This window comes from Pleurodeles waltl, chromosome 3_1 (assembly GCF_031143425.1).
Source record: "Pleurodeles waltl isolate 20211129_DDA chromosome 3_1, aPleWal1.hap1.20221129, whole genome shotgun sequence".
In the NCBI taxonomy this organism is placed as follows: Eukaryota; Metazoa; Chordata; class Amphibia; order Caudata; family Salamandridae; genus Pleurodeles; species Pleurodeles waltl.
This window is the reverse complement of record NC_090440.1, coordinates 425664641-425689903: the sequence shown is the minus strand read 5'-3', so window position 1 is coordinate 425689903 and position 25263 is coordinate 425664641. Positions and strand designations below refer to the sequence as shown.

The 25263-nt window shown below is 44.7% G+C and overlaps 1 protein-coding gene across 1 annotated transcript in view; it reads right to left on the bottom strand.

Annotated features, from left to right (window-relative positions):
• Positions 1-25263, bottom strand: part of KIF7 (kinesin family member 7) — a 383648-nt gene that overhangs the window by 320739 nt on the left and 37646 nt on the right. The window contains exons 2-3 of the mRNA XM_069222691.1: positions 20133-20333; positions 3969-4386 (exon numbers count right to left, since the gene is read on the bottom strand). Coding sequence (XP_069078792.1) covers positions 3969-4386; positions 20133-20333 — 619 coding nt within the window. The remainder of the gene's footprint in view (positions 1-3968; positions 4387-20132; positions 20334-25263) is intronic.

Here is a 25263-nt window from a genome sequence, read left to right as displayed (position 1 = left end):
ATATTGCGGGTATTTACCCAAGAAGTGGTTAGTTTTCACTTATCCAGGAAGACAAAATACCATTCTAAGTTAGTTTCATATCTAGCATTCAGGGATTCTTCGAAGCTGTGTTGTCAAATGCATCAAAGCCTATGAAAGCACATCCGACGAGCTGCACCCTCCAGAAGAGAGACAACTTTTTATTGCTATCAGAAACGTCCACAAAGTAGTCTCTTACCCGAAGATAGTCAATAAGATGTGTTGGGTTATGCAAAAACTGGCACTCAGCCCCAAATATATGGTGCCTACTCTGCCAGATGCACAACGTATTTCAAAGCATTTGTGTGGTACGCTAGATTAGAGGATATTATGCATGCAGCAGACTAGTTTGAAATAGAACCTTATAAAAGGTGATTCTGAAGGCCAGTCATAAATGTAGCTACATTGCAGTCAATAAGCTTTAAACAAGCATAATCCTTTAAACTGGCCCTGACATAAAATGTAAAACTTCCAAGCTATTGTAACGAAAAGTTCCAATTCTTCTAATGACTTGGAAGTGAGGATTATCTCACTAAAGGACCACTGGATGACCCCTCCTGACAGATGGAAAAGGGAACATGGAAATCAGAGGGAAGTGTTCATTGTAAGTAAAATAGCTTCTCAAGTTCAAGTGGAACGTGGTAAAAAGTATGATCGCATTGTTGACAAAGTTGATTTCAGGAAATGGACATGGGGATGTATATCTGCACCATTGATACTGCTCAGTTTTATGTACAACTTCATTATACAAAACAGTGATACTCCTCTTTTATTTTAGGTAATGATACTTCCAGCAAGAATAACTGGGATGGATTGCTTGATGTTTGTCGCAGGAGGAAAGCGTAAAGTAGAGGCTGACAAAGGAGTATTATGGACATTACTGCTTTGTGACTGGTTCACATGTTATTTTTCTCTAGTTCTTATGGGAAGGTTACTATGTTTAATTAAAGTTACGTGGCTGCTGAAGAAAATAAAAGTAAAAAATACAGCATAATCCTCGCCTTAGAGTCCTTCATAAAGTGGAAACTTTCTGTTACGATAGCTAGGACATTTTACATTACAGGCAATTCCCTGTTTGGCTAGGACACAGCAGGAAATATGGTAAAAGGGACCACTACATTAATGTACTTGGAGTAAGTGGTAGGAAAGGCAGAAGGTAAGTTACAAAAAGAAAACTAGTGCTGGATGACCTGATGTTTCAGTGACTGGGGACAGGTAAAGAGACCACAGCCAAGGGTGACCTAAATGGACATAAAATCAATGCGCAAGCGCACCTCGCCCATTAAAATCATTAATTCTTAAAGCTGTGAGGTATCTAATTAAAATGGAAAATCAAAGGGATGTGGATATGAACTCTGCATATGAACAAAAAACGTATTTATAAAGAGAAAGACACATAAGTAAGTGTACTGGAAAAAGGGAATGCGCCATTAAGGCAGAAACATCAGGGTGAATTACTGTGAGGCAGTCAAGAATTTAGGTCAAAAGTTCACAAACTGACCGCAAACTGAAATCAGTATTGGTAGACAGATACTGCTACAGATGTGGGTGACTCAATTACAGCATCGTAGAGTACATGGAAAAGGCTGGCCTGCAAATTACTGGTCTATTGGGGGAATAAATGAGTTGTTAGTTTACCGGTGAAGTAGAAGAGCATAGTTCATAGTGAACTGGGGTGGAATTGTGAAGACTGTCAGCAAACAGGTAAAACTATCCTTATGTAGATAAATAGTGGAAACTCTGTTTTAAAAAGAAAGCTTGCTAAAATGCAATCACGTCCCATTCATGTCAATGCAAGACTTCCTAAAGGAGTAGTAATGGTTGCACATCAGCTTACAGCATTTTTTTTAACCTCAATATGGACTATTACAGCGTGATAACCAAGTTTTCAATTTTTTAGTAGAATTTGTTTGAAATGGCACAGGTTGCTTTTACAAATGGTTTTGGCAGACGGGAGGGCAGCAAGCAATTGTACGTTACAATTTCAACGCCCGTAATTTCTGCTTACCTTTTTGCAGATCTCCAAATTCGGGTTACCTTAATTTCAAACTGGTAAATTTCCAGACAGTTATTTTGCATGTATTTATTTCATACTTTTAATTTTACATGTTTATTTTTTTTAACTGGTTGCTTTTACTTAGTATTGCATTTAATTAATGATGTTGTAGTATTAACCCTACTTCTTTTTTCACCCTTTAACTTTTTGAATAGTTATTTGGCTGGCCCATATTAAACCATATCAAAGCTTGGATGGTGGATGATGATATTCTAACAAAAATCAGTCCAAGTTCAGCAAAGAATATACGTAGATATAAAAAAAAAAGAAGATTGATTCTTGTCCTTCCCAAAGGATTACATCTCAATTAAGAATCTAGAACCACCAAAAGCTCCTGGGGGCATAAACTTTCTCAGTGTCAGTATATACCAAGATGCAATAAGGCACAGATCAACATTCTAAAGGCAAACGCCCTGACAACCCAGTGACCCTTCTATATGTTAAACATGAAGCTTCCACCACAGATCCTCAGACAATGAAATATATTTTACTACCGCAAACCAATTCAAAACTTATTATGCTAGCATCTATCGAGAAAGTAATCAACAACTATAACAAACCTGTTGGCAGTACTAAAGCAGAGTAACTCACTAAATCTATATGGTTCAACAATGAACATAAAGAAAATCCCACTCTTTCTGAAACACCAAGACAAAAAGTGGGATGTAAACTATATAATATGGGACTCTCTCCACGTTTCAAGGTTAATACTTAAAATAATTTAAAAAAAGGAACTACATTCTGTAGGAAATGCAGTCACTGATACTAAAATATCACTCTTATAATTTTGCACTAGTCAACCAACTCATCTCCTTCAACTTCCTCCATCCCCGACCCCTACAAAGTCTTCCCTAGGTTTGCAAACAATCATATATACATAAGAAGCAAACATATAGCTCACTGTCTTCTCTGTCCTAGAGCCTTGTATGAAGTTGCTAAACTTCTAAGCATAGGAAAATGTGTTTAAAAGCCAACAGATGCTCTGAATCATCCTCAATCATACAATTTATTGACTTAATCGTTCAAAAGACACTATGGTCTGTCTGGACAAAGGAGGAGTTTCCAAGATTTGAATGTATGCTTTGATATCATTAAAGAAAACAAGCTTTTGGAAGTGCAGGTCCAGAACAGCAGTCCAGCTGCTATATCTGCCAGACTGCTGCAGCTCTTCCGCTCTGTCCAGACAAATTCTTCAATAGCAAATTCATTTATGTTATGCCATGGAGAGCATGACAAGATAGGTGCATTATCGAGAAAAGCACTCCAGCCACACCTGTCACTTTTGTAAGTTGGGAAAGTTTACTCTCTAAATGTTGACTGAAAATAGAGGGTAGAGCTGCTACTGTCTAGTAGAAATGACTAGTGGTCAACCTATTTTGTAGCTCTTTCCCTGGACCTTGTGTATTGCAGACCTTGGACACGGACACTCAGTTTTTATTCTTTAGGTGTAGGTATTTGTTTTAATGCTTTGCACCCATGCTTGGTTCTATCCAACCATTAATAAACTGATCAGTAATGACAAATCATATGTATTTTAAAGAAAGGAGCATTTGTGTGGATGAACCTCAAAGAGGCAAACGTTAGCAATTAGTTAGCACATTTTTCATGCATTTCTGTCAGTGTCATGGTTGTAGTAAATATTTTGAAATATTCAGAATCTTTTCTAAGTGAATATGGAAAAGAAATAGTAAGCTGCTGTACCTATGCATGTCTGCCATGTATACTGTACAAGTTACCAGTTAAGGATAGAAAACATTCAGTACTAATAACGAATAGTTCCATATTTCGGTAAAAAACATTTTAGCACAAAAATGGAAGGCGAGGTTGCAATCCTACCAAGAGAGGAGCTACCTTACTAGAACAGTTACTCTCCTCCGCCAAGATCAATTCTTACCTTGTGATTTTCGAATCCCTGTATGGTATGTGACTGTTTTTTCTTTTCGAGTCCCCCAGGGCACTGATAACATTGCCGAGAGCCAGAAGACCTGAGTTGATCTGGATGCTCTCCTTCAGTCGTTCTCCTGTGTTACCAGTTTTCACAATGCGCTCTGACCCCGCCAAGTCCACAAAATGAAATTTGGATGCCAGCACCTGCCCTGAATCTAACATGGGTCCATGTTCCCCAACAGTAAGTGGGGCAGTGCGACATGTTGCCCTCCTTTGCTCCATGGTGACGGTGAAGATAGTATGGGAACGGCTGGACTTTGCATTGATCCGAGTGGCTCCAGTATGTTTTGCTGTGTTCCCCATTTCCAACAGGCTCAAAACCTCGTCCAACCCCTCCACTTCAATTTCTTTAACTCCACACAAGACTGAAAAAACATAAATGGGTATTAAAACATGTAAAAAAAAAAATTCATTTTTTAAAAAATCTGCCGTTTTGAAAAGTACACATCAATTTATAAGTTTGAAATTAAATCTATATGGCAGTTTAATGTGGCTATTTTGTACATGAAAGGAGACATCAAAAATTAAACCAGCGAGGCTAACCGCAAGGGAGCCCATTTTTTAAGCCTCTCATATGAAGCACGACATTACCTTTACTCAGCATAATGCTAAACAAAAATAGAGTATTTACCACTTGTGGTTCCATTATGTTAACAGTTTATCAACTGGTCATAACTGTTAATATACATGTAGTCAAGAAGTTAAGAGACAATTGTGAGCATTTCTTTAACAATTATATTTGAGAAATATTCAAGACGACATGCCAAAATGCTAAAAAAATCAGAAAAATAAAATTATGCAAGTTAAGTAGATTTTTACTTTTATATATAAGCAGTTTTATATTGTTTGGACAAAACACCTAAGGTAGGCAGAGCACTTCACATATCGACCAGATGAATCAGTTTTATGTAACAGATGCATGGAGAATGTGGTTCAAACAAAAAAATTGAGTACTTAAGGGCACAAATACATTGGAAAATATTTGATTAATATGGTTTAAAATAAGGCATTGTACAGATAAAACATCTGTGAAGCTGCGGATAATAGATTTATTCGGTTTTAGAATCAGCAAGATAGCATGGTAAGCGGAGTAATTAACGAGCTTCAAAGGTATTTCAGTGAGGGATAATTCACGGCAATTATTTAAAACTGTACAGACAGGAGTAAAACCAAAACTACACACACACACATACAGGAAAACTGTTTCTAGTGAAAATTTCATGTGGTACTTTTCAGAACATACCATATGTTGATGACATCCATTACAAGGAGAAGAGTCTTAACTGCAAAGCTTTCAATTCCTTCTTGAAGCAATCATGTGATGGTGAAAGATAATTCTGAGACTGCAGATTGTTTCAGGTTTCGACAGTGCAAGTTAAATTAACTACGAAAGGAATGTCGAAAGAAGAAATACATCAATTGTGTCATGCGCTCGGCTGCCCAATCATCCCTGCTCTTGGGTGGAGATGAGGCACTGCTAGTTAGCTGGAGCAAAACCTGGATTGGGGCGACAGGTGTCACCTGTAGTGAGTTTAGACTCAGTCTCCCACACCGCAGGCGATTCTGGCACTCAAATCCAGTAGTCTCATTTGAATAATGAGAGCCTACGCGACAGGACTAGCTAGGATGCCTCATTCAGTCATGTTCCAGTTCGGTTTGAGGTAATTATATATACAATCTTGAGACTATGTTTATGAGTCTTTCTTTCCTACTTCTTACCTATGCCTTCAAAATTGGTACCTGTCATCAATTATCAAGGAGCTTATCAGTCGTTGCACAATGAGGAACATTTGCAGATCAGCAAGTTCAAGGCCTTATAAAAAGAATGAATAATACAAGTAGCATGCTTAATAATTAAGGTTTTTAGAGATAAATACATACAAAAAAATGTATTTCGTCTGTATTTATTTGTAAATATGGACAAAAAGGGAAAACATGTTGCCAGACCCTGTTGGGAGGGTTGAAGGAACTATAGAGCACAACTCAGACAGGAGTTACCAGGCTCCAACTATGGTGGCATATGTAGTTTGCCACTGGTTTCCTGGGGTCCATGCTACTATGGCTCTGCAAACTGGGTACACACCCTGTAAAGAAATGGCTCCCTGTTGCAGTTACTCCCCACTTTTTGCCTGATACTGATGCTGACTTGACTGAGAAGTGTGCTGGGACCCTGCTAACCAGGCCCCAGCACCAGTGTTCTTTCACCTAAAATGTACCATTGGCTCCACAATTGGCACACCCCTGGCATCCAGGTAAGTCCCTTGTAACTGGTACCCCAGGTACCAAGGGCCCTGATGCCAGGGAAGGTCTCTAAGGGCTGCAGCATGTTTTATGCCACCCTAGGGACCCCTCACTCAGCACAGACACACTGCGTGCCAGCTTGTGTGTACTGGTGGGGAGAAAATGACTAAGTCGACATGGCACCCCCTCAGGGTGCCATGCCAACCACACACTGCCTGTGGCATAGGTAAGTCACCCCTCTAGCAGGCCTTACAGCCCTAAGGCAGGGTGCACTAGACCACAGGTGAGGGCATAGGTGCATGAGCACTATGCCCCTACAGTGTCTAAGCAAAACCTTAGACATTGTAAGTGCAGGGTAGCCATAAGAGTATATGGTCTGGGAGTCTGTCAAAAACGAGCTCCACAGCTCCATAATGGCTACATTGAATACTGGGAAGATTAGTATCAAACTTCTCAGAATAATAAACCCACACTGATGCCAGTGTTGGATTTATTAAAAAATGCACACAGAGGGCATATTAGAGATACCCCCTGTATTTTACCCAATTGTTCAGTACAGGACTGACTGGTCTGTGCCAGCCTGCTGCTGAGAGACGAGTTTCTGACCCCATGTGGTGAGGGCCTTTGTGCTCTCTGAGGACAGAAACAAAGCCTGCTCTGGGTGGAAGTGCTTCACACCTCCCCCCTGCAGGAACTGTAACACCTAGCAGTGAGCTTCAAAGGCTCAGGCTTCGTGTTACAAGGCCCCAGGGCACTCCAGCTAGTGGAGATGCCCGCCCCCTGGACACAGCCCCCACTTTTGGCGGCAAGTCCAGGAGAGATAATGAGAAAAACAAGGAGGAGTCACTGGCCAGTCAGGGCAGCCCCTAAGGCAACCTGAGCTGAGGTGACTCTGACTTTTAGAAATCCTCCATCTTGCAGATGGAGGATTCCCCCAATAGGGATAGGAATGTGACCCCTACCCTCGGGAGGAGGCACAAAGAGGGTGTAGCCACCCTCAGGGCTAGTAGCCATTGGCTACTGCCCTCCCAGACCTAAACACACCCCTAAATTCTGTATTTAGGGGCTCCCCAGAACCTAGGAACTCAGATTCCTGCAACCTAAGAAGAAGAGGACTGCTGAGCTGAAAAACCCTGCAGAGAAGACGGAGACACCAACTGCTTTGGCCGCAGCTCTACCGGCCTGTCTCCCCCCCTTCTGAAGAAACTGCTCCAGCGACGCTTTCCCCAGGACCAGCGACCTCTGAATCCTCAGAGGACTGCCCTGCTCTAAAAGGACCAAGAAACTCCTGAGAACAGCAGCCCTGTTCACCCAAGACTGCAACTTTGTTTCCAAAGAAGCAACTTAAAGACAACTGCGTTTCCCGCCAGAAGCGTGAGACTTGCAACTCTGCACCCAACGCCCCCGGCTCGACTTGTGGAGAACAAACACTTCAGGGAGGACTCCCCGGTGACTACGAGACCGTGAGTAGCCAGAGTTGACCCCCTGAGCCCTCACAGCGACGCCTGCAGAGGGAATCCCGAGGCTCCCCCTGACCGCGACTGCCTGCTTCCCAGATCCCAACGCTTGGTAAAGACTCTGCACCCGCAGCCCCCAGGAACTGAAAGATCGGAACTCCAGTGCAGGAGTGACCCCCAGGAGGCCCTCTCCCTTGCCCAGGTGGTGGCTACCCCGAGGAGCCCCCCCCCCACCCTTGCCTGCATCGCTGAAGAGACCCCTTGGTCTCCCATTGATTTCAATTTACAAACCTGACGTGTGTTTGCACACTGCACCCGGCCGCCCCCGTGCTGCTGAAGGTGTAATTTCTGTGCTAACTTGTGTCCCCCCCGGTACCCTACAAAACCCCCCTGGTCTGCCCTCCGAAGACGCGGGTACTTACCTGCTGGCAGACTGGACCCGGGGCACCCCCTTCTCCATTGAAGCCTATGTGTTTTGGGCACCACTTTGAACTCTGCACCTGACCGGCCCTGAGCTGCTGGTGTGGTAACTTTGGGGCTGCTCTGAACCCCCAACGGTGGGCTACCTTGGACCCCAACTTGAACCCCGTAGGTGGTTTACTTACCTGCAAGAACTAACAATTACTTACCTCTCCTAGGAACTGTGAAAATTGCACTGTCTAATTTTAAAATAGCTATATGTGTTTTATTTGAAAAGTATATATGCTATTGTGATTATTCAAAGTTCCTAAAGTACTTACCTGCAATACCTTTCATGCAAACTATTACATGTAGAATTTGAACCTGTGGTTCTTAAAAGTAAACTAAGAAAATATATTTTTCTATACAAAAACCTATTGGCCTGGAATTGTCTCTGAGTGTGTGTTCCTCATTTATTGCCTGTGTGTATGTACAACAAATGCTTAACACTACTCCTTTGATAAGCCTACTGCTTGACCACACTACCACAAAATAGAGCATTAGTATTATCTCTTTTTTGCCACTATCTTACCTCTAAGGGGAACCCTTGGACTCTGTGCATACTATTCCTTACTTTGAAATAGTGCATACAGAGCCAACTTCCTACATTGGTGGATCAGCGGTGGGGTACAAGACTGTGCATTTGCTGGACTACTCAGCCAATACCTGATCACACAACAAATTCCAAAAATTGTCATTAGAAATTGATTTTTGCAATTTGAGCTATTTTTCTAAATCCATAAAAGTCCTGATAGGGCCTTGTGTTAGTCCCTGTTTAGGATTTCTTTTAGAGTTTAAAAGTTTTGTGAAAGTTTGAATTAGATTCTAGAACTAGTTTTAGATTCTTAAAAAGTATTCCAAATTTTAGAAACATAATGTCTAGTGCAGATGTGAATGTGGAGGAACTCGACCTCACACCTTACCTCCATCTTAAGATGAGGGAGCTAAGGTCACTCTGCAACCTAAAGAAAATCACAATTGGCTCAAGACCCTCCAAACAACAGCTCCAGGAGCTTTTGGCAGAGTTTGAAAAAGCCAACCCCTCTGGGGATGACAACCCAGAGGATGATGATAGTGAACTGGAGGAGAATTCCCCCCTTCCAGTCCTAACTAGGGAACCCAGGGACCCTCAATCCCTGATTCTAACTGTGTTAGTCAGAGATGCTGCTTCCCTCGCAGGAGGGACCAGCACCTCTGGAATCACCGAGGATAGCCTCAGTGAAGAGGACCTCCTGCTAGCCAGGATGGCCAAAAGATTGGCTTTGGAAAGACAGATCCTAGCCATAGAAAGGGAAAGACCAGAGATGGGCCTAGGTCCCATCAGTGGTGGCAGCAACATAAATAGGGTCAGAGATTCTCCTGACATGTTGAAAATCCCTAAAGGGATTGTAACTAAATATGAACATGGTGATGACATCACCAAATGGTTCACAGCTTTTGAGAGGGCTTGTGTAACCAGAAAAGTAAACAGATCTCACTGGGGTGCTCTCCTTTGGGAAACGTTCACTGGAAAGTGTAGGGATAGACTCCTCACACTCTCTGGAAAAGATGCAGAATCTTATGACCTCATGAAGGGAACCCTGATTGAGGGCTTTGGATTCTCCACTGAGGAGTATAGAATTAGATTCAGGGGGGCTCAAAAATCCTCGAGCCAGACCTGGGTTGATTTTGTAGACTACTCAGTGAAAACACTGGATGGTTGGGTAACTGGAAATGAAGTGCATGACTATGTTGGGCTTTCTAATTTGTTTATGAAAGAACACATTTTAAGTAACTGCTTCAATAAAAAGTTGCATCAGTATCTGGTAGACCTAGGTCCAATTTCTCCTCAAGAATTGGGAAAGAAGTCAGACCACTGGGTCAAGACTAGGGTAACCAAAACGTCCACTGGGGGTGACCAAAAGAAAGGGGTTACAAAGCTTCCCCAGGAGAAAGTGGGTGACACTAAAAACAAAGAAAAAGAGTCCTCTGTAGGCCCCCAAAAACCAGAACAGGTGGGTGGGCCCCAAGACACAACCCAAAACAAAGGTGGGTACCAGGGTAAGAACTGGGATGCCACTAAGGTTTGGTGCCATAACTGTAGACGAACAGGGCACCACACCAAGGACACGTCTTGTCCCAAAAACAAACCCCCTAGCAAAATCCCAGGGGTGACCAGTGTAGCCATTGGGGATGACTCCTCAGATGAGGAGGTCTTCAAAGCCTTCAACTGGAAAAAGGGCCCAACAGGTGAGTTGGAGATTCCAGAGGGAAGCAGACACTTCCACCACCTACTGGTGAATGGAATCCCAGCCACTGCCCTGAGAGACACTTGTGCCAGTCACACTATTGTGCATGACAGGCTGGTGTTCTCAAACCAGTACATCCCAGGTGAGACTGCCAGAGTAAGAGTTAGCCCAGACAGGGTCACTGATAGGTCTGTGGCTTTTGTGCCGATAGAAGTGGGTGGGACTTTTAGCTGGAGAAGGGTGGTAGTCAGTACTGACCTCCCCCTTGATTGTCTCCTTGGAAATGACTACCCAGAGGTTAGTCAGATCCCAAGAGAGGAACTGGTCCAGTGCCAGTCCTCTCCCAAGGATTCCGCCCCTGCAGTAACTGCAAGTAGGCCCCAGAAGAAAAAGAAAAGAAAACAGAGTAGGAAGGGTGGACAACCTTTAGCCAAAGTTCCAGCAAGCCAAGGAGATTCTGCTCCAGTAGGGGAGAACTCCAAAAATGGCACTGGTAAAGTCCAACCTGACCCACAAGAAGTCCTGGCTAGTCAGGCAACTGTTAAGCCTGAGTGGGTGGCTCCTCAGCTAACAGAAGAAAGAGTGGAAGAAGGGTGTTTACTACAAGATGTGGTAACCCCCCACTCTAATACAGCAGACAGGCACCCTGAACCCAAAGAAGCCTGTAACTTAGCCCCTTCCCTTGTAGGTGAAGAGCTAAAGGTGTGGTTCTGGGCACTGACAGCTGTCAGTGGCCTCTGCTGGGTGTTAGCCTTTATGGCTGCACTATCCTTGGCATGGTGGTCTGACCCCATGCCAAATAGCAAGTTAGGCCCCCTGACCCTGTTGGTCATGGTGGGGTTACTCCAGCTCTGGGTAAGCTAGGGGTGACCCTGGCTAAGATAAGATTAGCAGAGGTGGATACCTCTAACCCCAAAATAGAGAGAATGGGTGGAGACATTAAAGCCACAGACAAGAGGCAATTCAGACTAGGTCCTAACACTGAGGAAGTGGGTCAGTTCCCCAGAGGGAATGACCTGAACAGGAGGATGTAAGGCAGAGTAGGCCCTGCAACAAACCAGCCTATTTCCTCTACTCTTCCTCGCCTGACAGACTAGGAAGACTCTCCCAGCTTTGGCTGAGTCTCCTGGCCTGTGGGCTGGGGGGGGGCTTGTGTAAAGAAATGGCTCCCTGTTGCAGTTACCCCACACATTTTGCCTGATACTGATGCTGACTTGACTGAGAAGTGTGCTGGGACCCTGCTAACCAGGCCCCAGCACCAGTGTTCTTTCACCTAAAATGTACCATTGGCTCCACAATTGGCACACCCCTGGCATCCAGGTAAGTCCCTTGTAACTGGTACCCCGGGTACCAAGGGCCCTGATGCCAGGGAAGGTCTCTAAGGGCTGCAGCATGTCTTATGCCACCCTAGGGACCCCTCACTCAGCACAGACACACTGCTTGCCAGCTTGTGTGTGCTGGTGGGGAGAAAATGACTAAGTCGACATGGCACTCCCCTCAGGGTGCCATGCCGACCACACACTGCCTGTGGCATAGGTAAGTCACCCCTCTAGCAGGCCTTACAGCCCTAAGGCAGGGTGCACTATACCACAGGTGAGGGCATAGGTGCATGAGCACTATGCCCCTACAGTGTCTAAGCAAAACCTTAGACATTATAAGTGCAGGGTAGCCATAAGAGTATATGGTCTGGGAGTCTGTCAAAAACGAACTCCACAGCTGAATACTGGGAAGTTTAGTATCAAACTTCTCAGAATAATAAACCCACACTGATGCCAGTGTTGGATTTATTAAACAATGCACACAGAGGGCATCTTAGAGTTACCCCCTGTATTTTACCCAATTGTTCAGTACAGGACTGACTGGTCTGTGCCAGCCTGCTGCTGAGAGACGAGTTTCTGACCCCATGTGGTGAGGGCCTTTGTGCTCTCTGAGGACAGAAACAAAGCCTGCTCTGGGTGGAGGTGCTTCACACCTGCCCCCTGCAGGAACTGTAACACCTAGCAGTGAGCTTCAAAGGCTCAGGCTTCGTGTTACAAGGCCCCAGGGCACTCCAGCTAGTGGAGATGCCCGCCCCCTGGACACAGCCCCCACTTTTGGCGGCAAGTCCAGGAGAGATAATGAGAAAAACAAGGAGGAGTCACTGGCCAGTCAGGACAGCCCCTAAGGCAACTTGAGCTGAGGTGACTCTGGCTTTTAGAAATCCTCCATCTCGCAGATGGAGGATTCCCCCAATAGGGATAGGAATGTGACCCCCTCCCCTTGGGAGGAGGCACAAAGAGGGTGTAGCCACCCTCAGGGCTAGTAGCCATTGGCTACTGCCCTCCCAGACCTAAACACACCCCTAAATTCTGTATTTAGGGGCTCCCCAGAACCTAGGAACTCAGATTCCTGCAACCTAAGAAGAAGAGGACTGCTGAGCTGAAAAACCCTGCAGAGAAGACGGAGACACCAACTGCTTTGGCCCCAGCTCTACCGGCCTGTCTCCCCCCCTTCTGAAGAAACTGCTCCAGCGGCGCTTTTCCCAGGACCCGCGACCTCTGAATCCTCAGAGGACTGCCCTGCTCTAAAAGGACCAAGAAACTCCTGAGAACAGCGGCCCTGTTCACCCAAGACTGCAACTTTGTTTCCAAAGAAGCAACTTAAAGACAACTGCGTTTCCCGCCAGAAGCGTGAGACTTGCAACTCTGCACCCGACGCCCCCGGCTCGACTTGTGGAGAACAAACACTTCAGGCAGGACTCCCCGGCGACTACAAGACCGTGAGTAGCCAGAGTTGCCCCCCCTGAGCCCTCACAGCGACGCCTGCAGAGGGAATCCCGAGGCTCCCCCTGACCGCGACTGCCTGCTTCCCAGATCCCAACGCCTGGTAAAGACTCTGCACCCGCAGCCCCCAGGACCTGAAAGATCGGAACTCCAGTGCAGGAGTGACCCCCAGGAGGCCCTCTCCCTTGCCCAGGTGGTGGCTACCCCGAGGAGCCCCCCCACCCTTGCCTGCATCGCTGAAGAGACCCCTTGGTCTCCCATTGATTTCAATTACAAACCCGACGTGTGTTTGCACACTGCACCCGGCCGCCCCGTGCCGCTGAGGGTGTACTTTCTGTGCTAACTTGTGTGCCCCCCGGTGCCCTACAAAACCCCCCTGGTCTGCCCTCCGAAGACACGGGTACTTACCTGCTGGCAGACTGGAACCGGGGCACCCCCTTCTCCATTGAAGCCTATGTGTTTTGGGCACCACTTTGAACTCTGCACCTGACCGGCCCTGAGCTGCTGGTGTGGTAACTTTGGGGTTGCTCTGAACCCCCAACGGTGGGCTACCTTGGACCCCAACTTGAACCCCGTAGGTGGTTTACTTACCTGCAAGAACTAACAATTACTTACCTCTCCTAGGAACTGTGAAAATTGCACTAAGTGTCTAATTTTAAAATAGCTATATGTGTTTTATTTGAAAAGTATATATGCTATTGTGATTATTCAAAGTTCCTAAAGTACTTACCTGCAATACCTTTCATGCAAACTATTACATGTAGAATTTGAACCTGTGGTTCTTAAAAATAAACTAAGAAAAGATATTTTTCTATACAAAAACCTATTGGCCTGGAATTGTCTCTGAGTGTGTGTTCCTCATTTATTGCCTGTGTGTATGTACAACAAATGCTTAACACTACTCCTTTGATAAGCCTACTGCTCGACCACACTACCACAAAATAGAGCATTAGTATTATCTCTTTTTTGCCACTATCTTACCTCTAAGGGGAATCCTTGGACTCTGTGCATACTATTCCTTACTTTGAAATAGTGCATACAGAGCCAACTTCCTACATTGGTGGATCAGCGGTGGGGTACAAGACTTTGCATTTGCTGGACTACTCAGCCAATACCTGATCACACGACAAATTCCAAAAATTGTCATTAGAAATTGATTTTTGCAATTTGAGCTATTTTTCTAAATCCATAAAAGTCCTGCTAGGGCCTTGTGTTAGTCCCTGTTTAGGATTTCTTTTAGAGTTTAAAAGTTTTGTGAAAGTTTGAATTAGATTCTAGAACTAGTTTTAGAATCTTAAAAAGTATTCCAAATTTTAGAAACATAGTGCATACAGAGCCAACTTCCTACACACCCCTTCCGCACCTGACTCTTAGGAAAGTGAGGGTGACCAGAGAGGTAGTTTTGGGGCAAGAATACAGAACTGAACCGTCATCCAATAGACACAACAAAATATCATCTAGTCCAGTGTTCATCTTAGGAATTAAAAAAGAAAAGTACTTTAAATCACACAGCATAACATAATACTACACAGGGAAATTAAGGAAATCACACGCAGGGTTGTAATTTTGTCTTCGATCTTCCATGGGGTGCTGCACTTTTCTGTACCCTCTCTACACTGACTGAGTTCCCGAGCATATAAAATGTCTGGTATTTAGCTCAGGACAAGGCATTGAAAAGACAAGCTCAAATCGCTTCTACCCTCTCCTCCTCAAAAGCGTAGATACGCTCAACAATTCAGTTCACTTTCATCTCTTTGCAGTTCCTCTGGAACAGCCTTAAGATTGTTCTACAGACCTCAGACCGCTTCTCAGTCTCTTGTTCCGTTCATAGATACCACGCCCGCCACTAACCAGCGCTGTATTGTTACAGTCTATGATGGTGCGGCAGAATGCTTGCAGCTGACTTGCTCATGCGCTGCCAGCGGCTCTTGAACTGTAGGACTAAGGCCGTATTTATCACTCAGAACTCGAGGATTAGGACATTTCAGTGTAGCGTTCACACTGCAGCTTGCATCTTTGGCAGTAGTGGCCTCCCTAGGACTGGTGCAACAGGATGCTGGGATGAGGGTGCTGCCTCCAGGCTGATAGTAAGCTTGAGGATGTCTTTGGCAGTTGCAGCCCCCAGGTGAATCATGGCTACCACTGGGTGGTGACGATCAGTCTCAGATGCTGGCAGCAGCACCAGTCTCTCAATAATGACAGACTGCCTATCACACACAATGCTTAAGTCTTAATGTTGTTCATAACAAGAACTGCTCAGGGAGACTGGGGAACAGAAAGATTGCTCCCAGGTGTGCTGTTTTGTAGTCACTTGCTTTCTTTGGTTATTCCTTGGTTATGTGCTGAGAACGTACTGGGCTTCTCCTACTGAACAGCCTCTACTCCAGCAGGACCAGACACATGCATTCCCTCTCTCTCAACATTCAGAAAGACACTCACCTCTTCCAGCAGAAAATGCAGGCTTGAGGTGATTTACTTTCACCTTTGAAAGACCGACTGTCATGCAGGCACCAGCCCTGGTCAAGCAACAGCCCAAGTATTTTGCAAAGCAGATTGGAGCAAAATAGGGTGGCTTGGATAACTTTCTTAACCATGTGGATGCTCTGTCTAGGGTTTCAGAACCAATTTAAGGTGGTTCCTTTTTATTTTTCTGGCAGTTCCTCACACAGCCATTGTGCTAGGTTATGGCTCTGACAGCAGATAGTAGTGATGCTGGGTACAAGCAGAAGTATCAGGGGCACAATGAAGTTTGAGATCTCTGCACTCAGCTCTCATTAGTTTCCTGAAGCAGTAATCGTGGACAGGACAGGTTTTGTCTAGAAACTTTCTCACTTCAGAAACAGAACCTGCAGACTCACACCCTCCACCCTATAACCTATAAAATGGTAGTGCTAAGGAAGAACTAATCAGCAATCCTTTGCAAACAACAACCACACATAATTTATAAGAGTCCTATTGCCTTCCTTATTCACTTCAGTGTCTGGATCTCCACCCTCCAGCCACAGAAATGCAGTGAATACATTGCCACTGTCACTCCATTTTGTGCATGCTAAACCGGGGGCGTCTAAAATGGAATATATTGTCCGAAGTACTCAGACTCTCACCACACAAGAGTCCTACCACCATCCATGTCTCACACTTACTGTACATACATGCAAACAGAATGTCAGCTCAGTGCCTGGGGTTCATTTAAAAACTGGAACTTTATACGAGAGGTTTGTAGGAGGCTGGCCTGGTTTGTAGAGGGTACCAAGGGGTACTTACACTTTGTACCAGGTCCAGTTATCCCTTATTAGTGTAGAAGAGGTGTTCTAGCAGCTTAGGCTGATAGAAAAGGGTAGCTTAGCAGAGCAGCTTAGGCTGAACTAGGAGACATGCAAAGCTCCCACTATACCACTGGTGTCATATGCACAATATCATAAGAAACCACAATACACAGATATACTAAAAATAAAGGTACTTTATTTTTATGACAGTATGCCAAAAGTATCTCAGGGAGTACCCTCAGTATGAGGATAGCAAATATACACAAGATATATGTACACAATACCAAAAATATGCAGTAATAGCAATAGAAAGCAATGCAAGCAATGTACAGTCACAATAGATTGCAATGAGAGCACATAGGTATAGGGGCAACACAAACCATGTACTCCAAAAGTGGAATGCGAACCACGAATGGACCCCAAACCTATGTGAGCTTGTAGAGGGTCGCTGGGACTGTAAGAAAACAGTGAGGGTTAGAAAAATAGCCCACCCCAAGACCCTGAAAAGTATGTGTAAAGTGCACCTAAGTTCCCCAGAGAGCACAGAAGTCATGATAGGGGAATTCTGCAAGTAAGACCAACACCAGCAATGCAACAAAGGTGGATTTCCGGACGAGAGTACCTGTGGAACAAGGGGACCAAGACCAAGTGTCGCGACAAAGTCGAGATTGGGCAGATGACCAGGAAATGCCAGCTGAGGATGCAAAGAAGCTGCCACCGGATGGTAGAAGCTGTGGGTTCAGCAAGAACGAAGAGGACTAGGAACTTCCCCTTTGGAGGATGGATGTCCCACGTCGTGAAGAAGCTTGCAGAGGTGTTCCCACACAGAAAGACATCAAACAAGCCTTGCTAGCTGCAAGGGTCGCGGTTAGGGTTTTTGGATGCTGCTGTGGCCCAGGAGGGACCAGGATGTCGCCAATTGTGTCAGCAGACACGGGGGCGCCCAGCAAGACAGGGAGCCCTCACAGAAGCAGGCAGCACCCGCAGAAGTGCCGGAACAGGCACTACGAAGAGGAGTGAACCGGAGCTCACCCGAAGTCACAAAAGAAGATTCCACGATGCCGGAGGACAACTCAGGAGGTTGTGCACTGCAGGTTAGAGTGTCGGGGACCCAGGCTTGGCTGTGCACAAAGGTAATCCTGGAAGAGTGCACAGGAGCCGGAGCAGCTGCAAATCACGCGGTACCCAGCAATGCAGTCTAGCGTGGTGAGGCAAGGACTTACCTCCACCAAACTTGGAATGAAGAGTCACTGGACTGTGGGAGTCACTTGGACAGAGTTGCTGAGTTCCAGGGACCACGCTCGTCGTGCTGAGAGGGGATCCAGAGGACCGGTGATGCAGTCTTTTGTTGCCTGCGGTTGCAGGGGGAAGATTCCGTCGACCCACAGGAGATTTCTGCGGAGCTTCTAGAGCAGAGAGGAGGCAGACTACCCCCACAGCATGCACCACCAGGAAAACAGTCGAGAAGGCGGCCGGATCAGCGATACAAGGTTGCAGTAGTCATCTTTGCTACTTTGTTGCGGTTTTGCAGGCGTCCAGAGCAGTCAGCGGTCGATTCCTTGGTAGAAGGTGAAGAGAGAGATGCAGAGGAACTCTGATGAGCTCTTGCATTCGTTATCTAAAGAATTCCCCAAAGCAGAGACCCTAAATAGCCAGAAAAGGAGGTTTGGCTACCTAGGAAGGAGGATAGGCTAGCAACACAGGTAAGAGCCTATCAGAAGGATTCTCTGACGTCACCTGCTGGCATTGGCCACTCAGAGCAGTCCAGTGTGCCAGCAGCACCTCTGTTTCCAAGATGGCAGAGGTCTGGAGCACACTGGAGGAGCTCTGGGCACCTCCCCTGGGAGGTGCAGGTCAGGGGAGTGGTCACTCCCCTTTCCTTTGTCCAGTTTCGTGCCAGAGCAGGGCTGGGGGATCCCTAAACCGGTGTAGACTGGCTTATGCAGAGATGGGCACCATCTGTGCCCATCAAAGCATTTCCAGAGGCTGGTGGAGGCTACTCCTCCCCAGCCCTGACACCTTTTTCCAAAGGGAGAGGGTGTAACACCCTCTCTCTGAGGAAGTCCTTTGTTCTGCCTTCCTGGACCCCAGGAGGGCAGAAACTTGTCTGAGGGGTTGGCAGCAGCAGCAGCTGCAGTGAAACCCCGGGAAAGGTAGTTTGGCAGTACCCAGGTCTGTGCTAGAGACTCAGGGGATCATGAAATTGTCTCCCCAATGCCAGAATGCCATTGGAGTGACAATTCCATGATCTTAGAAATGTTACATGGCCATATTCGGAGTTACCATTGTGACGCTATACATAGGTAGTGACCTATGTATAGTGCACGCGTGTAATGGTGTCCCCACACTCACAAAGTCCGGGGAATTTACCCTGAACAATGTGGGGGCACCTTGGCTAGTGCCAGGGTGCCCACACACTAAGTAACTTAGCACCCAACCTTTACCAGGTAAAGGTTAGACATATAGGTGACTTATAAGTTACTTAAGTGCAGTGGTAAATGGCTGTGAAATAACGTGGATGTTATATCACTCAGGCTGCAGTGGCAGGCCTGTGTAAGAATTGTCAGAGCTCCCTATGGGTGGCAAAAGAAATGCTGCAGCCCATAGGGATCTCCTGGAACCCCAATAACCTGGGTAACTCAGTACCATATACTAGGGAATTATAAGGGTGTTCCAGTATGCCAATGTGAATTGGTGAAATTGGTCACTAGCCTGTTAGTGACAATTTGGAAAGCAAAGAGAGCATAACCAGTGAGGTTCTGGTTAGCAGAGCCTCAGTGAGACAGTTAGTCATCACACAGGGAACACATATAGGACACACTTAGGAGCACTGGGGCCCTGGCTGGCAGGGTCCCAGTGACACATACAACTAAAACAACATATATACAGTGAAATATGGGGGTAACATGCCAGGCAAGATGGTACTTTCCTACAAGGTTTCAGTAGACCACCCTCTCTTTGACAAAGAGAAAAGAGCCTGGACCCACTACTGAGTCACAAAAACTCAAAAACACCAACACGTTATGTGGTACTCAAGACATAGGCAACTGCTATGAGGGCAAGCTTATTATGCAACCCAGGTCATAGAGCAGGTTCTGACCTCGCATTACTAGGACTAGATTAATTATTTCTAGTAGTGCTAAATTAACATGATACCATGGCTAAATAAAAAGTCTGAATACCGGTTTCACAAGCAGTCAGGCACTCAGGGCAAGTGTACTAGCCTGTTCATCACACAGATGACATTCCCATCCCAAAACGTCTTTTTATTAACCAATTCTCAATAGTGTCTGTCATGAGTGCTAGGCCAATAGCTGTGCAGACTAAGTTGTTGTGGAGTTAATAAAAATAAAAAAAAATAAAAAAAGAAGATAAAGTTTTGTAAACTAAGACTGCTATAGGAGTTCACATGTGTGCGTGTGCATTACAATGCTAGTGTTTATATATGTGTGCACTGATGGACCATAAATGAGTACTCGTAGCATTAAGACTCATCGGGCATTCGCGCAGGACTGAATGTTCATAGGTTAAATACATGCAATAATTTATTAGTTACTATTTCACAAAACCCAAAGTAAATACGGGTAAACGCAGCTAAAATGGGAATTAAAGAAATATGGATAAATTCAGATGAAACTAAAACAATATCCATCAAACCAAGAGCCCCTATTTATATTTAAAGGCAATATAGCCAATACCAGTGTTTCCTTTGTCATCCTCCCGGATCTGAATGTCCTTACGAGAAGTCTCCACCTCAAGAAGATCCTTGAACTCCTCTTTGTACACTTCCAAGTAGGAAACTCGGACTAGGTAGTCTATTAGATCCTTCTCATCAATCAGCTGGAAGATCTCAGCCATTGTACGAGGTATAATACCCTGTTCATCCTCACAGATGGAAGCTGGAAAGAAAGAAAGAACAATCAATGCAAAGCAGACAGCCTGGTGGAAAAACACTACGTAATCTTTCTGATCCAAACTTACTTTGTGTTTTGATTTGGCTTCTTGCAATATTTAACATTCAGTTTTATACTTTGCTAATGTCTACAGATTTACCTCACACACCTATATAAAAAGCCACATACTCAACCATCCTTTTATTAAATCTCTTTCTTCTCATCACAGGGCCCCAGCATCCTACACCTGCTGAGACTACGTAGATACAAGACAAGGTATTCCACTCTTGTATTTTATTGCCTCTACAGGTCCGATTGTGGTTCCAGCAGGGTTCTACTTCACGTCTAGGATTAGATAAGCACACTGTGTGTGATTCTGGGACTTCATACACCCACCCCTCAACACCGCAAAACATTGTACAGTAATAGGTCCCGTCTGCCCTGATGAAATGCCAAAGACTAAGTTAGGGCTGTACTAGGCACAAAATTTGTCGACAACTAAACATTAAGGATCATAAACCACCATATTGTGTTCATAGTTGCTCTAGGAAACCTCAATAAAGCAAAAGATTGGTATTAGGCAATTATAGTATTAGTGGCCCAAAGCAGCAGATCCAATCAGTCTGCTTTTCACTATAAATTTCCTAAACTCATACTGTTTGAATTCTGATATCGGTGGGACACAATCCCTCTCCCAAATAAAAGAGCTCTTCTGGAGACCACTCCCTAAAGTTCTGTGCTGCTGGGGGGGGGTTGTTGGGGAAGATGGGCATGATAATGTAATATACCAGCTTCTGTTAAGGAAGGCCCTGTATCCTTCAACAAAGACTGGGTCACTAGAAACCCTGCCAATGCCATATACAACACCTGGTTCTGTATTCCCTATTTTAATTCTTAATTATTTTTACTAACACTCAAACACAGCATATAATATCAAACAAATGGTAAGAATTTGGCACACAACTAAAAAGAACAGCTGATTAGGCGATTCCAGTGAACATGGTTTCCTTAATTCTCCTTAATCCATTACTTCTCTCGTTACGTCACAGAATTTAAAGACAAGTCATACTGTAACACTACTACGTTGCACATGTACCAAATCCATCACTGTTCTTCCTTATTCCCTATGCCTCCTTTCTATAACCATCTCCCCTACATTATAGTAGCGCAAAGCATCTTGTTCTTAAGTCTCCACATATTCTCCACCAATCCCCTACCACACTCTCCTCCATCTCCAACCCGATTTTTCCCTGGCCTGGGGAGCAATAATGTTTCATAAGTAAATTTCCGATACTGATATGATTGTAAGATGTGGCACAACAAGTGCTCGCCCTCCGTTTCCTGATTTGCACCAGTGATATGTACTATCATTAGCCATTCTGAAAGAATGCTCAAGTAATAGCAGCAGTTACTGCCCCCAGTTACATGCATTACCAGATCAACAACCACATCCAGCACTCGTCAGGGGCCCTGGAGGCTGAGCATCTCTGCCTCCACCACCACCAGTATGTTTGGAGGGCAGCTGGGCATGAAGGACTGTTTCATTTCCTGTCTATCATTAAAAGCTGGATGATGGGTCAAGATAAATTTGCATCTTATCATACATATAATTTGTATTTTTTTATTGGAGGCTATATTATACATTTCAGTCAACCATTCTTCTAAAGCTGGTGTGGTAGGAAAGTGCCAGTGTCTCAACAGCATACTTTTGCGATGGTCAACAGAGATGATAACCATTATCTACCGTGTGAGAAGATACTTGCGATATAAATCATGTCATGTAAAACCTGGCTCATTCAATTTCAGTGTGGTTCAACTGCAATTCTGGATAATGTTAAAATTACTAAATTTCAATTGTGCTTCTCAAAGACATCTGTCATGGCGCCCAAGGACTTCTGTCCACCTCTTTTCAATGTATGTGTGATCTAGACATAATTACCATCTGGTAGTAAACAGTCACTAGCAGGTTTAAGGCAGACTCTCTACATTATGTTATGTAGACTTGACATAATCGCTCTTTTACAGTGTCTCCATCCTCTAAATACTGTACTGTGCTGGGCCTGGAAGGTGCCATGGGGGTGGCCACAATCTACTGCGTGGACGCAGTCAACTGCAGGAGTTTCTGTCTTTGGGTTGTTGGGAATCCGAAGTCACCTTGCTGAGACGGAAATGGCTCTGAACTATTATTTACCAGCAAGTGGTCTATGCAACACATCCCTGTGCACCCCCACATTTTCCCCTGCACCACCTTTCAGTATATACACATTGCAGTATATCCCCAATTAGATGCTTGTTTGTGAAGCTCAGCATGTATTTTCAAGGTTTTATGGCTCAATATCTATATTCTCAAAGTGATTTGTGCCGTAGGGTTTTTTAGCCATTTAGGAGGCTTTGTTGTGGAGAAAAAAGGGACTAGCCACTTTACATTTCTGCAACGGGGTCTCTTTAAATTCACTAAGAATAGCAATTCCGAGCGATAAATAGCATATCTGCCAGATGGTAAAGATATAGTGTAATCTGGTAATATTTCATACGTGGTAGGGCCTAGGTCCCCCGACTTTGACTATCAATTTATGCAATTTTAACCTTGACTACCAGTTGCCCTATGTAATTAATTGTATGTTTTTGACTATAGTTCTTAATCATTTAATCAGTACCATGAGTGTCAGTATACCCAGTGTGCAGTTAATGTGAAGTGCCACTACCATTTTAATTGTCTGGGCGCTCCCCCACATGGCTGCAAATGCGAACACCTTCGAAAGTTATTAGCCAACTTCGCTATCAATGGTAGCTAGTTATCTTCCACCTTGTGTTTTTAGACCACCACTGGTCATTCAGACGCCAAGAAACTTTATCCGCCCTGCTTCTCCCTTCATGCCGCGCAGAAAGAGCCTACCAGCCCGCACTGTCGTTCACAGGTAGTTAAATGTCAGGATAAAATAGCATCATTATCAACCTTTTGTCTGCACGAGGTGAATCATTTCACAACCGGGTTCCCTTTCAGTTCACACACGAAAACATAAATAGTGAAAATGAGTCGGGGAATTTATCGCCACATGGCTTATTTCAAAAGCTGTGCAAGTTAGACACTGCTTTACAATTCATAATTTCTAGCCTTTGAAAAGGCTTTTTAGGCAAGCAAATGCCAGGAAAGACGTCGTCACAAAACACAGATGTGCCAAAGGTTTGCAGCCACAATTTCTATGAATATTGCCTGCATCTATCATAAAGAATTAACATCACTCTGTATCATACCAGAAAGCAGCCTTACAAATGAATTAATTCAATACGTTTTCAAAGTTCTAGGTTATTTCTTTCTAATGAAGAAATCGTCATTTGTAATTCACGAGTCATGCTGGTTTCTACGACATCTTTTAGACTTTATGCTGTGCTATAAGCAAATCCAATGGAATTATGTAATTTGCAGCTGTGTCGCTTCCCATATAATTATGAATTTACTGCATAATCCATTATCTGCAGATTTGAACAAAAAAAGGTTCTAGCTCAAATAGATCAAAAGTTAATAAAAATGTGGCGTGTGTTGCTGCACAGTGGTAATTCCTTCACAAAGGCTGACTAGTCAGCTTTTGGTTGCTTTTTGCTATATTTGGGTGTTATACTGGTGCTAATGAGGTGACACCTTTGCCTCGGCAGTGTTAACCTGTGTAAAAATAGCACCATCTCAAAATGTACCGCTTTACGGTGCATGATTTGCCTTTTCTTGACGCACAATTAAGTCAGTATTTCTTCATAATTTGGTCCTCCCTCGCTGCCTAACTCCAGTGGCCCTAGTTAGAAGCCATCAAAGCAGCACAACAACTTCTGTTATTTGAGTTTTTATTCCTTAACTTAATGGTACGCGTACTGCAAACCTGAGATGGATGAAAAGCAGAGTGAACACTCAACATGTCAAGCCTGTGACTCCCTGAACTATTTTGCTAGGTGGGAGAATTTAGGAGGATACAGCCAAGAGAATACACAAAATACTGCAGGTAGAGGAAAAATTGTCTAGAATTTGCTTTTGTCACAGGTAATGCTTCAGGCCTGGAGCTCAACAGCATCATAGTAAGCACTGTTGCTATCTGTTAGACTTTTTGCCTTACGCAGGGTCATCCCTAGTCTTTTTGCCTCCTACCTCCTGGTTTTTCTGACCTCTCGCTGTTGGCTCTAGGACTCTGAGCACTTTATCACTGCTGACCAGTGCTAAAGTGCAGGTGCTCTCCCATCTAAAGTTGGTATGATTGGCATATACCTAATTGGCATATTTAATTTACCTATAAGTGCCCTATACACTGGTATTTCTATACCCAGGGCATGTAAATTAAATACTACTAGTGGGCCTGCAGCGCTGCTTGCGCCACTCACTGAAGTAGACTTTCAAACCTGTCTCAGGCCTGCTAGCGCAGGGCCTGTGTGCGCAGTTTTTGCCACAGGGACCTGGCATCTAAACTTACTTGCCAGGCCCAGAACTCCCCATTTACTACATGTAAGTCACCCCTAAGGTACGCCCTAGCTAGCCCTATGGGCAGGGTGCCATGTATGTAGAAAGGCAGGATATGTGCCATATTGCATGGCCTGTCCTAGTAGTGACAAACAGCCTAACTTGGTGTCTCACTGCTGAGTGCTGCCTTCTCATAGGATTGCATTAGAAATGCCCTGCCTTATGTGTAAGGGGTATTGTCTGATTTTTGAGGGGTAGCGTAGGCGTGTTTGGTATGGCTGTGATGGTGATAATAAATGCTGCTTACTGGTGTGGGTGTATTTTTTATTACTATCACAGAAATGTCACTTCTAGAAAGTGCACATTTATCTGTGCTTATGACTCTGGTGTTTTGCAGCTTGACTTTGCAGCTTGACGTCTGGGCAGAGCGACAGTTGTGGCTTTGTGCATACTTTTCAGACAGCCTGTACACAGGGAGGGTGGAGGTGTCACAGA